General features: G+C 44.1%; 2 protein-coding genes across 3 annotated transcripts in view; one reads left to right on the top strand and one right to left on the bottom strand.

Annotated features, from left to right (window-relative positions):
- The window catches only part of LOC311141555 (histone-lysine N-methyltransferase NSD3-like), a 52,856-nt gene extending 48,564 nt beyond the window's left edge, over positions 1 to 4,292 (bottom strand). Inside the window, exons 1-3 of the mRNA XM_084176917.1 lie at positions 3,990 to 4,292; positions 504 to 1,576; positions 106 to 265 (exon numbers count right to left, since the gene is read on the bottom strand). Of these exons, the coding sequence (XP_084033043.1) occupies positions 106 to 265; positions 504 to 1,532 (1,189 nt within the window). The 5' untranslated portion in view covers positions 1,533 to 1,576; positions 3,990 to 4,292. The remainder of the gene's footprint in view (positions 1 to 105; positions 266 to 503; positions 1,577 to 3,989) is intronic.
- A 2,320-nt stretch (positions 4,293 to 6,612) lies between these two features.
- LOC311141561 (endoplasmic reticulum-Golgi intermediate compartment protein 2-like) lies at positions 6,613 to 15,011 on the top strand. Of its 2 annotated transcripts, XM_084176929.1 has the most exons (15): positions 6,613 to 6,775; positions 7,111 to 7,262; positions 7,579 to 7,687; positions 7,969 to 8,015; positions 8,241 to 8,308; positions 8,509 to 8,549; positions 8,871 to 8,972; positions 9,134 to 9,229; positions 9,467 to 9,522; positions 9,696 to 9,794; positions 10,213 to 10,310; positions 10,446 to 10,608; positions 11,567 to 11,646; positions 14,501 to 14,616; positions 14,767 to 15,011. In XM_084176929.1, exons 2-14 carry the CDS (start codon positions 7,154 to 7,156, stop codon positions 14,576 to 14,578), a joined length of 1,146 nt encoding a protein of 381 aa, XP_084033055.1. In that variant the 5' UTR covers positions 6,613 to 6,775; positions 7,111 to 7,153; the 3' UTR covers positions 14,579 to 14,616; positions 14,767 to 15,011. The 2 variants fall into 2 exon arrangements, with proteins under 2 accessions (XP_084033055.1, XP_084033054.1); XM_084176928.1 differs by having other exon boundaries at positions 14,501 to 15,011.
- The last annotated feature ends 498 nt before the right edge of the window (positions 15,012 to 15,509 follow it).

Raw genomic sequence — 15,509 nt, 5'->3', positions numbered from 1 at the left:
AGAGGGCCCGGAAGGACACAGTCATACAGCAGTTAGAGGCTTTTAAACAGTTATGTCTACAGGTGCTGGATATCTGGAAGATGACATGAGTAGAATCATTTTTACCCCGGGTGTTGATGCGTGTGTGGACGTTCATCTGGGGGTCACAGGAGACCATGCAGGGCCACCAGGGGTAGGTGCCCACCTTGGCCCACACCAGGTCCCCCACCTCGTGGTCCTTACAGCAGCCTGTACCTGTTATCACTGTAGGGTACTGCTTCTGGACCTACAGTACAGGGGGAGAGAAACACACACACACTCAGTTAGTGACAGGAGTCATGCCCTACCCCCAAGACACTTTTTGTAGATCTAAAAGAATCAGATGGGTGTAAGCAATAACACACTGACTCATTACTTTGTCTGATGTCTGAAACTGTTGAAACGGTTACTCTTTTAGTACTGAATAGTAACTCAATTGCACTGGATGACCTCAACCGACAGAGTCGCAGCAAACCAACACATGCCTTAGGTGTCTTGGGCTCTGCTTTGATGGGGGTCTTCTGTGGCTTTTCTGTCTGCCCCACAGGCAGCTCCTGTGGCTGGGTCTGGGCCTGGGTGTGGGTCTGGAGCTGTGGCTGGATGTCCCTGGCCTGCCCTACAGTGCCCCCCTGTAGCTGCTCCTGGTCTTGCCCCTCTCCTTCTTCTTGCTCCCTGGCGGTCTTTTTCCTCTTCTCCTTCTTCCTCTCATGTCTGCGGTGGTTCTGGGAGTCCTCGCTGGCCTGGGACTCCTGCAGCAGGTCTCCACACAGCGCAGACTCAAACAGCTCCCTCCCGTTCTGGTACGTCTTTATGATCTTTAGCTTGATCTCTGGAGAGCTGGTCTTCTTCAGGACCTCGATGGAGGGAGCAGGGGGGGTGTGAGGAGGGTGGGAGGAAGGGGTGCTGTCCAGCAGGGACGGGGGAGGGCTGGTGGAGGGCAGGAGTAACGGGGGAGGAGGAGGGAGTACATGGGACATGCGGTGAGGTGACGGGCTGAGGTGGTGTTGGGAGGGCAGGGGTGGAGGGCTGTGTGGGTGAGCGTTGGGGTGAGGGTGGTAGTGATGAGGATGGTGGTGATGAGGGTGATGGAGGTGGGGGTGTGAAGGTGGAGGAGAAGACAGAGGGGAGGGGGGTCTCTCCTGGAGGACAGGGGCCCTCAGGACCGTTCCCTCCCCAGGCATGAGGCAGTGTTCGCCATATCCCCGGATGGCCCCGTAACCATTGGCCGAGCCGTTGGGGAACTGGGGGTACATGGAGAACTTGGCCTGGGGCTCGTACAGGCCCAGCCCAGGGGGGTAACCATTGGAGACCGGTGGCATGTCCTCGGAGGCCGAGGGCGGGTAGGAGAACTCTGCCTCCAGGGCAGCGTCGTAGGACGGGGCTCCGTCCTCGCCCGCATCGCTGCCGGTGTCGTATGCACCCTCCTGCCGGATGTTGGCTGAGTCAATGAGCTGAGGGGGTTGTTGAATTGTATTTCCCATGATCCCTTGCATGAAAGAGAAGGAGAAATCCATTGTTGTGCTCCTGCATCCTTAACTGTCCTTTTCTCTGGCTGGACCTGGAGGAGGACCAAGATATAGGAGAGGGGTTGATATGATGTTAAGGGGAAATGGAGAGGATGATGACTGTAAGACAACATAATCTGATCTACAACTGTGCATCTCTCTTTTTTGATAAGGTAAGAACATTTAATCAATCATCACAGTCAGAGAAATAAAGTGACATACAGTATGATAACAGAACTGTCTAATCTAATCCTACTGGTAAGGAAAGCCATAGACTGTTCTGAGGAGAGCTTGTGCTATATCTCCTTGCTACATTAAATAATGAAACTGATCTCCAGTTTCACATGCTTGAAATCTCTAGTCTTTCCCATAATAAGACCTAAGAGCTCCCTGCACAGTGTGCACTGAATTTACAAAAATATGTCTGCTGAATGCTTCGCTTTTGCCCATATTTTTTAAGGCTGGTCATCTCTCATTCACGTTAATTTAATAAAGTTGTTATTCGTGTCCTTATACTCAACTGGTAAATGTTCATGTACAGATGACCAAAATGTTGATCATCACGCTAGCTATGAGATAAAAATGCCTTAAGGTCATACAAGACTACAAAATCTGTCATTACAGATTCTTGTCTCTTTCAAAACCCCTGTGGAGCTAGCTTGTCTACCCCTCAGGGAGACCACCGTTTTGGGAAACACTGACTGAGTGAGCTAGGCCACAGTATCTCTGTGTAATGTCTGTCTAATGGGAGAGATCCCTGCCAGTAGTGTAGAGCCAACTTCAAGAGTGCCAATGGCTGTGTTTACACAGGCAGCCCAATTCTGATCTTTTGCCCAATTATTGGCAAAGGAGCTGATCTGATCGGTCGCCAGTTGGATGGTGTTTCCTCCGACACATTGGTGCGGATGGCTTCCGGGTTAAGCGAGCAGTGTGTCAAGAAGCAGTGCGGCTTGGCAGGGTCATGTTTCGGAGGACGCATGGCTCTCGACCTTCGCCTCTCCTGAGTCCGTAGGGGAGTTGCAGCGATAGGACAAGACTGTAACTACAAATTGGATATCACGAAATTTGGGAGAAAAAGGGGTAAAAGTACACAAAAAACTAAAATAAAAAATTAAAAATTGTGGAAAACTATCGGAATTATAGGCTGCCTGTGTAAACACAGCCAAAGAGTCCAACTCATCACTCAAACAACACAGACAATTAACAGCTCTGAAGGACTAATAAGGAATGGATTGCTAGGTAGTTGGCCATGTTGTGGTTATTTAAGAATTGACTTCTGTTGTAGTTATTCTGACCCTGTGACCTGATCAGGAAAAACCATTTCATGATAGCCTTTATGAGCACACTACAGTGACAGCCTACAGTATCCGTTTTTCCTGGTCAGTTCACACAGTATAACTAGACCATGGGGACCTAATAAAATTTGTTTTTTTAGCCTCTGCCAAAATATGGGAAATCCTTAATTTCACTTTTAAATAAATCCTATTGTTGGATCTTAAACATTCACCAATCAATGCAATGTACTATTACGGTAAAGGCAAGCACTAAGCATTTCATCCAGAAGTCAAACTGCTCTGGGTGTAAAGGGCTGACAGGGTTGCCTAAGGACCAAGCTTACCATGCCCTGGATGAGACAGAACGAAATACAGTGATAATGCATGAATATATGGCTTCCGAAATGTAACAGTGTCATATTGAAATTGGAAAGTGAAATTGAAAGTGTCATAACGTTGTTACATGCACAAAATAACCTTGAATCGATATGTATTTTTTGGTATAGACTGAACCTTGATTTGATTCAGATTAAGCAGACTTTCCTGCCATTCACAAGGTGATATAAGGGGAAATAATGGTTTTTAAATAACATCTATTACAGCTACAGCTGCTGGATGAGAATATACAGTAAAGATCACGCGGTCCAGCTTTGCATACACGAATTGAGACACTGTACAACTGGGGTCATTTTATTGACGAAAACGATACACAGACGGACTGAAATATTGTTACATTGTTTCACTGAGTGATTGAACTGTATCATTAGCAGCAGTGCTGTGCATCGTTCAAATGCTATGTGTTAAGTTAGCTAGCTTGCATGAACACTGGCAAATCAAATTTGTTGCTTGTCAATATAAAAACACGTATCAAAAGCCGAGATGATGTTCTTGTATTCTGGCACGTCCGCAATGTCAACACATTGATTTATGTTGCCATTTCAATACGATGCGGAAGACTAGAAACACGATGGCAAACGAAGCTACATATTGTTACCAATATGGCTGCCATTGCGCCTTTAAATCAAAATTGTCTACCGTGATTATACCTCAATCATTCGTTTGAAGAAAACGAGGATATAACAATATCCTAAATCTACACGGCTAAATGCACCGTTACGATAATAGCAAGCTGATTATCAACGAGAAAGAAATACTGAGAGTCGCGAGATGTAGTAAAATAAAATGTCATTACCTTCAGCGTGTCCCATTCTAAACACATACACCAGATATCTGCGCTTCCTTGAGCAATTTACAAAAAGAGAAAAACAGAGTGCAGGCCTCCTCGTTTCTAACGCAATTCATTAATAGGGGCAATTTACAGCCATTGCTCGGTCCCCATGTCTTGTCTTATGGCTGTAGAACCTAAAGGGGCCTAGTATTTTGCGGAATCTCTGTGGGAATTATGAATAAATCTCGCCCCTTTTGTATTTCAATTTCACTTGCTCCCTCTTCCTCTAGCTGAAACAAAATCGCCCTGCTTTGGGCCTTGTCTGTCTCGGTCAGCGCCAAATCACACGCTCTCGATTGGCCGGGGTCACACAACCAGGCGCACATCGGGATGTGTAGTTCCATTCCATCGGAGAAAAGCAGCAGAATAAAAATACATGTAGCCTATAAAGAAACAATGAAAAATAAAATGCAGTGAAACATAAGCAAATATTTTATTAAATTAGCCTAGGTTAGGTCTTTGACATAAATAAACAAATTAGGCCAACTCATATCATGTCAAATTATGCCTTCATGGTGAAAATACATACATTATAAGAGATTACTCATTTTTATGAAACAATCTGATGTCGGTTGATGATGATATGGTAGCCACTATCAGTTATTGCGTGAATGGATAATTGATAATATAAGGGCCCAGGTAGCCCTGTGGTTTACTAAACCAATAGCGTTGTATATAGAGATCGCAACATTGTATCTGTTCCATTATGGCGTCTGTGAGCGCAAGGCAAGCCATTGAGGCCATCTCTATTTTGAATTAGTCCATTTTCTTCTTCTACTACTTCTATGAGTTAGTAAACAAACTGAAAGGGTGCATACTGCCCCCTGGAGTGTGTTGTTTGAATAGGTATAAAGCCAAGGTTGGCGAAATACTGGCACCTGCAGTTATGGAATGTTTACTCATGAGTATAATATAATATAATAATATGCCATTTAGCAGACGCTTTTATCCAAAGCGACTTACAGTCATGCGTGCATACATTTTTACGTATGGTTCATTGGTTGATCCCTCCTGACTACCTGGAACATTTACATTTTAGTCATTTAGCAGACATGCTTATCTAGAGCGACTTACAGTAGTGAGTGCATACATTTTCATACTTTTTTGTACTGCTCCCCTGTGGGAATCAAACCCACAACCCTGGCGTTGCAAGCACCATGTTCGTTTTTTTTCCCATCACTCACAGCCGAAGATATTAACATTTTACATTCATTCAATGTCTGTCCTGTTTCTGGATGAAGATGTCGCTGCTGCTCCAGTGCGCACTGAGTGCTAGTGTGCAGGCATTATGGGCTCTGTAAAGCAGATGGCAACAACCACAAAACAGCGTATGCGAACGTGAGTAGATTACGTTGAAAACAACAGTCTGTCATCTTGGACTCTGTCTCCAGTTCATATATATCTTAGTCGTCCCACCCAGTTGACTACTTAAAAATTGTGAACTTCCTCAATGGTGCTGCCCACGCTAAAACTGGCTTTTGGGCACTAGAGTCCTATATAATAATAATATGCCATTTAGCAGACGCTTTTATCCAAAGCGACTTACAGTCATGTGTGCATACATTTTTACGTATGGGTGGTCCCGGGGATCGAACCCACTACCCTGGCGTTACAAGCGCCATGCTCTACCAATTGAGCTACAGAAGACCACAACTCTATGACTAAACCTAACAAAACATAGGCTACAGCAGAGTTTCTAAACCATCTTTAGCTACAGTACCTCAGTAGGCAAACATCAAAAACTTGGTAATGTGAGAGCATAGTTTAGTAGCTATCAGTGGCGCACCGTTGGTTTTAGAAGTGGGGGGGATATATATTTCTATCCAGTCAGATAAACATTTACATTTCAGTCATTTAGCAGACGCTCTTATCCAGAGCGACTTACAGTTAGTGAGTGCATACATTATTTTTCATACTGGCCCCGCGTGGGAATCGAACCCACAACCCTGGCGTTGCAAACACCATGCTCTACCAACTGAGCTACATCCCTGCCGGCCATTCCCTCCCCTACCCTGGACGACGCTGGGCCAATTGTGCGCCGCCCCATGGGTCTCCCGGTCACAGCCGGCTACGACAGAGCCTGGATTCGAACCTGCGATGCAGTGCCTTAGACCACTGCGCCATTCGGGAGTACACAAACAGCCTACCCGACCACTTGGAGGCGTCCACATGGTCCTAAAGCACACCGTTGCCTTCTTTTGTATCACATTCCAATGATAAAACGGGGGGGGGGGGGGGGCAAAAATGCAATTTCAGAATGTGGCAGGGACAAAGTTGCGCCCCCGGTTATACTGTATACTGTATAACTATAGTAGCTTTCCTCTGGGCACATACCTAAATTCAACATCTATTTCACGTTGGTTCAACATAATTTCATTGAAATGACGTGGAAACAATGTTGATCCAACCAGTGTGTGCCCAGTGGGTTATGTGCAAATTGTTGTAATTTTCAATGTTCACATGTTTCATGGAATGAATTCGATGGGCACTCATTGGGATGTCTTGCGCGCAGTCAGTCGGCTTACTGTTGATCACCAGAGGGCGCTGTGGAGAAATTAAAGCACTCTACTCAAACTTCTATGGTAGTACACCGGGTCAAAGGTTAGCAGCGACAGTTTTGTTTTTTGCAACAACCAAGACAGGATCCAGATGTTTCAATCCTAAACTAAGCATAGAACAATGGATTGATAAAAAATCGGATTTCCCTCTATGGCGAAAATGAATGGGCATCCGAGGCAGTAAAGACCGAAGTATGATTATTATAAAATACACAGCCGTGTTTGATAGCTACCGGTAGCCAATATAGCTAGCTGGCTAACTACAAGCTTCCCGTCAGCTGGGCAACGTCAGTAGGCAAATATACTGTTAAAAGTGCCAGGTGGTGGCTCAGAATAGTCTGTGCATACCTGTGGTCAGAAACAGATGGCAGGGTTTAAACTTGCCATTCTTGTTTGCTAGCGAGAAAATATTATAGTTTTTATGAAGCCCCTTCCAGCGGCCACTGTCAAAAGTATTCGGATATGAAATTATTTGTATGAGATTGCTAGGCAATATAACAAAGTGAACTTCTATGTTGAACTTAAAGATTTAATGCATGAGGGATCCAGTGGACGCTTGCCCCCAACAAGATGAGGAGACTAGTGTCCCGGAAGAAGGCTCTAACGCTGGTGAAGGAGCTGGATGCTTTCCCCAAGGTTCCAGAGAGCTATGTGGAAACCACAGCCAGTGGGGGAACAGGTGCGTTATTAACTAGCCAATGTAAATATGAATTTCAATGAAACTATTCTTAACTTAAAATTAGAGCTTGGATACATTGTAAAATGTTAAATTCATGTATGATATTAAGAATAACCCAACACCGTGTCCATCCATGATGTCAACCGTAGTATAAGTGCAATGGACAAACTAACATATAGGGCAAAGTTTAGAACCGAGCATCTAGGCCAACCCTAGTATAGTCATGTACCTGTTTACTTATTTTAATCAATGAGTAGCCTACTCCAGTTGTAAACTTGGCCTTCTACATCACTCATTATTTGCTGTCTTTTCACAGTGTCCCTGATAGCCTTCACAGCCATGGCTCTGCTGGCTTTCCTTGAGTTCTTTGTGTATCGAGACACGTGGATGAAGTATGAGTATGAAGTCGATAAAGACTTCTCCAGGTAAAAAACAACTCTCAGAACATGGTCATGTTCATTAGGCACCAAACATATATATTTTCTAAACCATTTAGCAGTGGGAAATGAATGTTTGTTATTGGGCAAGTCTAGTTGGTCCCTACAAGTTTCAGTCCATTTGCTTCCGTTTGGTGCCTAATGAACACAAACCAGCAGTCTGGCATATATTTTTGAGTTAGCTGGGCAACGTCAGCAGGAAAATACTTACCGTACAGCTCCAAGTAAACTATAGAGCTAACTAACACAATATTTTCTCTCTTTTGCAGTAAATTAAGAATAAACATAGACATCACCGTTGCCATGAGGTGTCAATGTAAGTATGTACACTGTTTGAAGGTTGCTCTCACAATTTAGGCCTAGGCAGGGACATCTAGGATATAATGTGACTGTATTTATGTCTGTAGTAGAATTAACATTTCAGTAGTGTTGTATGAAGTCATTGACTGTAGGCAGCCCTTGTCTTCCATCATGTCATATTGATTAATTTATTGATTATATTATTCATTGATTTGCTGTTTGTCTGGGTGGCTGTATGTAGTTGTAGGTGCAGATGTCCTAGACTTGGCAGAGACCATGGTAGCTTCAGATGGCCTAAATTATGACCCAGTAAGTATGACTCTGTCTGGTACCTGCTATAGCACCCTAACCAGGCCAGTAAGTTAAGAACAGTTAAGAAGTCACAATGACGACCTGACAAATGACAAGATGCAAGTGCGGTGAGAATTCAGGGTTCCATAAATTTAATCATAATATCTTTCCAGTGACAATGCCCTTTTAAAATATTTTTTTCCATGGTCACCGTGCAGGTCACCTTTGACCTCTCTCCTCAGCAAAGGCTGTGGCACAGGTAAGATATAGATATCCTCCTGAATTAAGACTTGTGGCCGATATGTCTACTGACAATATAAAAATGCATCTGCACATGCACAACTAAAATAGTAATGTTGCATACAGTGAAGCAAAAGATGAGATGATTGGCTACATGTGGCACATTTACAGACATTTTAATGATTATGCATTATACCTGTCAAATAAACCTAGTAAAGTAAAGACAGTATGGTGGAGTGAAGGCTATCAATTGACCATCTGTTATAACTTCTCACTCCTACATGGTGACTCCTGTGTTTAACCTTTCCCTTGCTCACTCATCTCCCCTTTCCTCCCCCAGAACTCTGCTGATGATCCAGGACCGACTTAGGGAGGAGCACTCGCTGCAGGATGTGATCTTCAAGACAGTCCTGAAAGGATCCCCCACTGCCCTGCCTCCCAGGTCTGTAAAAAGAAAAATACAGCTTTGCTGTGACGCAGTGTGTGTGTTTGAGTGAAGTGTGTGAAATTAGGTATTGAAGTGATTGATAAACTATATTGAATGATTACGGTTATGTTATTGAAGTGACTCTCCTCCCCTCTTCCCATCTATTCTCCTTCGAGAGAGGACAGCCCCTCCCAGTCGCCTGCGGCCTGCAGGATACACGGCCATCTTTATGTCAACAAGGTGGCTGGCAACTTCCACATCACTGTGGGCAAGTAGGTCACCTCTCCTCATTCTACAACTAACTCTAGCTACAGTGTGCCCTAATGAGCACAATGAATGTTTGTTATTGGACAAGTCCAGGTAGTCCCTCCCTGTTTGTCTGTTTTTCTCAGTTGGGTGCCTAATGAACATGACCTAGATGTTTGACTCTTGAATGTGTGATGTCATGAGTTATTATGCCCTATGTGGGAGGAGTCTCTGCAAGCTTGACCTTCTCACATCACATACAGGGCTATCCCACATCCTAGAGGCCACGCCCATCTAGCGGCCCTTGTCAGCCACGATAGTAAGTTTCTTTGTTTCGAGTTTAACTCCCATACATGATACATACAAACATTTTGCACAGATGTAAGTTATGATGGAACTATGTGCTGTCTTCACAATTGAGTTTAAACACATTTAAACCTGACGATATCCATAGACCTGAAGTTAATGATTGTTCTGATTTGTTGTTTACAGCGTACAACTTCTCCCATCGCATCGACCACCTGTCGTTCGGAGAGGAGATCCCAGGGATCATCAACCCTCTGGACGGGACAGAGAAAGTCTGCACTGACCGTAAGTAAAAGGACACCACGTCAGTCCTGGGTTCAAATACTATTCAAAATAATTCAAATACTTACGCTGTGCTTGATTGAGCTTGCCTGTTGCAATGGAACCAATAGAAAAATCCCAAAATGGCAATCCCCACACACCTGGCACTCCACGCAATTATTAAAGCATTGGAAAGATTTCAAATAGTATTTATACCCAGGGCTTTATCACGTCACATCAAACAGGCTTCATGTCATGACAGACTTCCTAAATGCACAGATAAGTCATGGGTTTTTGGGAGAAGTAGTTTGTCTGCCTCAACATGTTAGTTATGAAGAAATTGTGACATTCTATAGGAATTGTAACTTTGTTAATGTCATCCTACATTAAAGAATACTATTGTTCCTAAATACAGACTATGTTTTTCTCTGATCCTTGTCAGATAATCAGATGTTCCAGTACTTCATCACCATAGTGCCCACCAAACTGAACACCTACCAGATCTCAGCAGACACAAACCAGTACTCTGTCACCGAAAGGGTAGGTCCAGAATGTGTGATTGTGTGTTTGTTTGAGTGTACAAGCTGTATGCTGTGTGTGTGTGTGTGTGGATGAACTGAAGGTGTGGGTGCATTATCATCCTTTCACCCTGTGTGGGTGTGTGTGTTTTTGTAGGAGCGGGTGATCAACCATGCGGTGGGCAGCCATGGAGTCTCTGGGATCTTTATGAAGTATGACATCAGCTCGTTGATGGTGACGGTCACAGAGCAGCACATGCCCCTGTGGAGGTTCCTCGTCAGGCTTTGTGGCATCATCGGAGGCATCTTCTCCACCACAGGTACACACACACCCACACACAGCTGGCCACAAGAGTACAGGGGTGTATTCAGTAGTGCGTAACCTAGCAAAATGTTTTGCAACAAAACAAGTGTCTCTTATTGAACAAGTTCAGGTTAGTCCCTCCCTGTTTTGTCCCATTTGCTTCCTAGGGAAAACACCCCAACTATGTCCACCTGGGTCATGTTCATTAGGGCACATCGTAGCAAAACGTTGTGCAACGGAAAAAGAAAATGGGCAGGTAGTCCCTTCCTGTTTCAGTCTTTCTGATGTTCGGTGCCTAATGAACACGACCCTGATTTACTACAAACCTAACAGGACCCACACCTAACCCCAGCCCTTTAGGCAGAAATCACAGAGCACTAGTTGTAAAAATCATCCTTCCTCATCATCATTTTGTGACGTCTAAAGGCGTCCGCATGCTTCCCAGCCGAAACAGTTCAGAAGAGTTTGTGCATATATTATCACGACATCTTGTGACGTTTTTATTCGTTTTGGACTTCGGTAAGGTTTTTTTCGGCTGTCGCACAAAACATTTTTTTCAGAGGCAAGCCGAAGTCTACGCCCCTTTGTCGGTGATTGGTCAAAAGTAGGGATTCTTCAATAACATCTTTGTCATTCAACAAGAGACGACTTGTTTTCATGCACATTTTTTCATTGAGAAATACTGCACCAAACATCTTAGATGTACAATTACGCAACTAAGATCTCGGCAAAAACGTCAAAATTAATGAGATTTCTTGAGTTATCTTAGATTAATTCAGACTATTTTGAGCAAGTGTATACTGGCTACGACATCTCAAAATGGAAAAAAAGTACTATTGCCATTTTTCTTCTCGTTTTTCAAGCGAATATATTTTTTAGGGAGTATGCAAGCACACTCGTTCGGTTCGCCTAAGGCGCCAGTCGAACTGAATCATGTGGAAGCCTTAAGACTCCTCTCTGTCCTCTCCATACAGGTATGATCCATGGAATGGTGGGCTTCTTGGTGGACGTCGTCTGCTGTCGCCTCCAACTAGGAGTCTACAAACCCCGGGAGGCAAGTCAACAGATCACAAAACTCATACCCTTGTCACAAGCTTGTTCATTCCACAGATGTAAAGTAGATGCAGAAAGTGTCAATAAAAATAAAAAAAGTAAATATAAACTCAGTAAAAAAAGAAACTTTTTTCAGGACCCTGTCTTTCAACGATAATTCATAAAAATCCAAATAACTTCACAGATCTTCATTATAAAGGGTTTAAACACTGTTTCCCATGCTTGTTCAATGAACCATAAACAATTAATGAACATGCACCTGTGGAACGGTTGTTAAGACACTAACAGCTTACAGACTGTAGGCAATTAAGGTCACAGTTATGAAAACCTAGGACACTAAAGAGGCCTTTCTACTGACTCTGAAAAACACCAAAAGAAAGATGCCCAGGGTCCCTGCTCATCTGCGTGAACGTGCCTTAGGCATGCTGCGAGGAGGCATGAGGATTGCAGATGTGGCCAGGGCAATAAATTGCAATGTCCGTACTGTGAGACGCCTAAGACAGCGCTACAGGGAGACAGGACGGACAGCTGATCGTCCTCGCAGTGGACAGGTACAGGATGGCAACAGCAACTGCCCGAGTTACACCAGGAACGCACAATCCCTCCATCAGTGCTCAGACTGTCCGCAATAGGCTGAGAGAGGCTGGACTGAGGGCTTGTAGGCCTGTTGTAAGGCAGGTCCTCATCAGACATCACCGGCAACAACGTCGCCTATGGGCACAAACCCACGGTCGCTGGACCAGAAAAAAAGTGCTCTTCACTGACGAGTCGCGGTTTTGTCTCACCAGGGGTGATGGTCGGATTCGCGTTTATCGAAGGAATGAGCGTTACACCGAGGCCTGTACTCTGGAGCGGGATCGATTTGGAGGTGGAGGGTCCGTCATGGTCTGGGGCGGTGTGTCACAGCATCATCGGACTGAGCTTGTTGTCATTGCAGGCAATCTCAACACTGTGCGTTACAGGGAAGACATCCTCCTCCCTCATGTGGTACCCTTCCTGCAGGCTCATCCTGACATGACCCTCCAGCATGACAATGCCACCAGCCATACTGCTCGTTCTGTGCGTGATTTCCTGCAAGACAGGAATGTCAGTGTTCTGCCATGGCCAGCGAAGAGCCCGGATCTCAATCCCATTGAGCACGTCTGGGAATTGTTGGATCAGAGGATGAGGGCTAGGGCCATTCCCCCCAGAAATGTCCGGGAACTTGCAGGTGCCTTGGTGGAAGAGTGGGGTAACATCTCACAGCAAGAACTGGCCAATCTGGTGCAGTCCATGAGGAGGAGATGCACTGCAGTACTTAATGCAGCTGGTGGCCACACCAGATACTGACTTTTACTTTTGATTTTGACCCCCCCTTTGTTCAGGGACACATTATTCAATTTCTGTTAGTCACATGTCTGTGGAACTTGTTCAGTTTATGTCTCAGTTGTTGAATCTTGTTATGTTCATACAAATATTTACACATGTTAAGTTTGCTGAAAATAAACGCAGTTGACAGTGAGAGGACATTTCTTTTTTTGCTGAGTTTATAACGAAAGTAGCATAGGATACCCTTAACATAAGCATTTTGATCAATATCTGAATTGGACCGTAGTTAGCGTTGGTTTTTCCTTTTCTCATCGCATGCTGCTCTACTGCTAATTTCATTTGAAAATACATCAAAATAAACGTAAATTGAAGGGTGGTTTTCTGGACATAGATTAAAGCATGTTCGTTGAAAGTGCTTTTTAGTCCAGGACTAGGCTTAATCTGTTTCCTGGAAACCACACTTAAGTGTCCCATTTCTTTGATTTTTATACATTGAACCAAAATATAAACGCAACATGTAAAGTGTTGGTCCCATATTTCATGAGCTGAATTAAAAGATCCTAGCAATTTTCCATACGCACAAAAAGCTTGTTTCTCAAAAATGTTGTGCACAAATTTGTTTACATCCCTGTTAGTGAGCATTTCTCTATTGCCAAGATAATCCATCCACCTGATTTAAACAGCATGATCATTACACAGGTGCACCTTGTGCTGGGAACAATAAAAAGCCACTCTAAAATGTGCAGTTTTGTCACATCACACAATGCCACAAATGTGTCAAGTTCTGAGGGAGCGTGCAAAGGCATGCTGACTGCAGAAATATCTGCCAGAGCTGTTTCTAGAGAATGTAATGTTAATTTCTCTACCATAAGCCACTTCCAACGTCGTTTTAGAGAATTTTGCAGTACATCCAAACGGCCTCACAACCGCAGACGACATGTAACAACGCCAGCTCAGGACCAACGAACACAATTGCATTTTATCGATGGCCATTTTAATGCACAGAGATACCGTGACAAGATCCTGAGGCCCATTGTCGTGCCGTTCATCCGCCGGCATCGCCTCATGTTTCAGCATGATAATGCATGGCCCCATGTTGCAAGGATCTGTACACAATTCCTGGAAGCTGAAAATGTCCCAGTTCACTCACCAGACATGTCACCCATTGAGCATGTTTGGGATGCTCTGGATCGACGTGTACGACAGTGTGTTCCAGTGGAACAACATTCCACAGGCCACAATCAACAACCTGATCAACTCAATGCGAAGGAGATGTCGCGCTGCATGAGGCAAAGGGTGGTCCCACCAGATACTGATTGGTTTTCTGATCCACCGCCCTACTTTTTATTTTAAAGGTATCTGTGACCAACAGATGCATATCTGTATTCCCAGTCATGTGAAATCCATAGATTATGGCCTAATTTATTTATTTCAAATGACAGATTTCCTTATATGAACTGTAATTCAGTAAAATCTTTGAAATTGTTGCATGTTGCGTTTATATTTTAGTTCAGTGTACTTTAATGTTTTCCCTCTCTCATTCTCAGATGGGCCTGCTGGACGACCATGTAAATAACCAAGCCCCGGCCCCGCCCCTGGAAGCTACAGAAAACCACACCCACTGACAGGACTCCCTAGGACAGGGATCATCAACTAGATCAGGGCTCTCCAACCCTGTTCCTGGAGAGCTACCCTCCTGTAGGTTTTCGCTCCAACCCCAGTTTTAACTGACCTGGTTCAGCTTTTCAACCAACTAATTATTAGAATCAGGTGCTCTAGATTAGTGTTGGAGCGAAAACCTACAGAAAGGTAGCTCTCCAGGAACAGGGTTGAAGAGCCCTGAACTAGATTCAGCCGCAGGCCGATTTTTAAAAAAAATTTTCTAGAGCGGATGGTCAAGAGGCCGGAACATAATTACAAATAATTGGTAGACTGCAAATTGACCTTAACAATAATAATTTAAAACCTTGCTTACATTTGTATACGATCACATATCTCTCTGTAATGCGTGGGAATATTTTGGAACTGATTTTCAAAATTAAAATGACTTGCAGCTGATTTGCTGGTGTTTTTACAGTCTTTTATGTCTGGGTGGGCAAATACAATCACCCGTGGGAACTGGATCCCAATCAGTGGCGTGTATTCATGGATGCCAAGGGAAGCCAGGCTTCCCCCAAAAAATTACCGATAAAAAAACATAAAATAATTGATTTAGTCTCTGTGTTTCATAATTGTCCTTCAATTCGCAAGAGGCTGAATGTATCTCACTAAGAAAGCATCTGAGCGAGCGAAACAGCGCCCCTCTGTCTCTCTAAGTGTAGGCCATCTATCTGATGCTGTCTGGTCCAAAGGAGTATGACATTGTTGCTGCCCGTAGCATTGAAGGCAAGGGCAGCCGGTGAGCATTTGGCCTCCCTTGATTATTTAAAAAAATACAAATTAGCCAATCAGCGTTGAGCTAAACTGAGCGAGCTCAACACTGAATGGTCCTGGCGCACAAAAAGAAAAGTGTCAAGGGAAGCCAGCTTCGATTTTGGCGTCACTCCTATCAAATCT

The sequence above is a fragment of the Coregonus lavaretus genome (genome assembly GCF_964263955.1).
Source record: "Coregonus lavaretus genome assembly, chromosome: 14".
Taxonomy (NCBI): domain Eukaryota; kingdom Metazoa; phylum Chordata; class Actinopteri; order Salmoniformes; family Salmonidae; genus Coregonus; species Coregonus lavaretus.
Note: the sequence above shows the minus strand (reverse complement) of the source record. Positions and strands in the feature narration are given on the sequence as shown.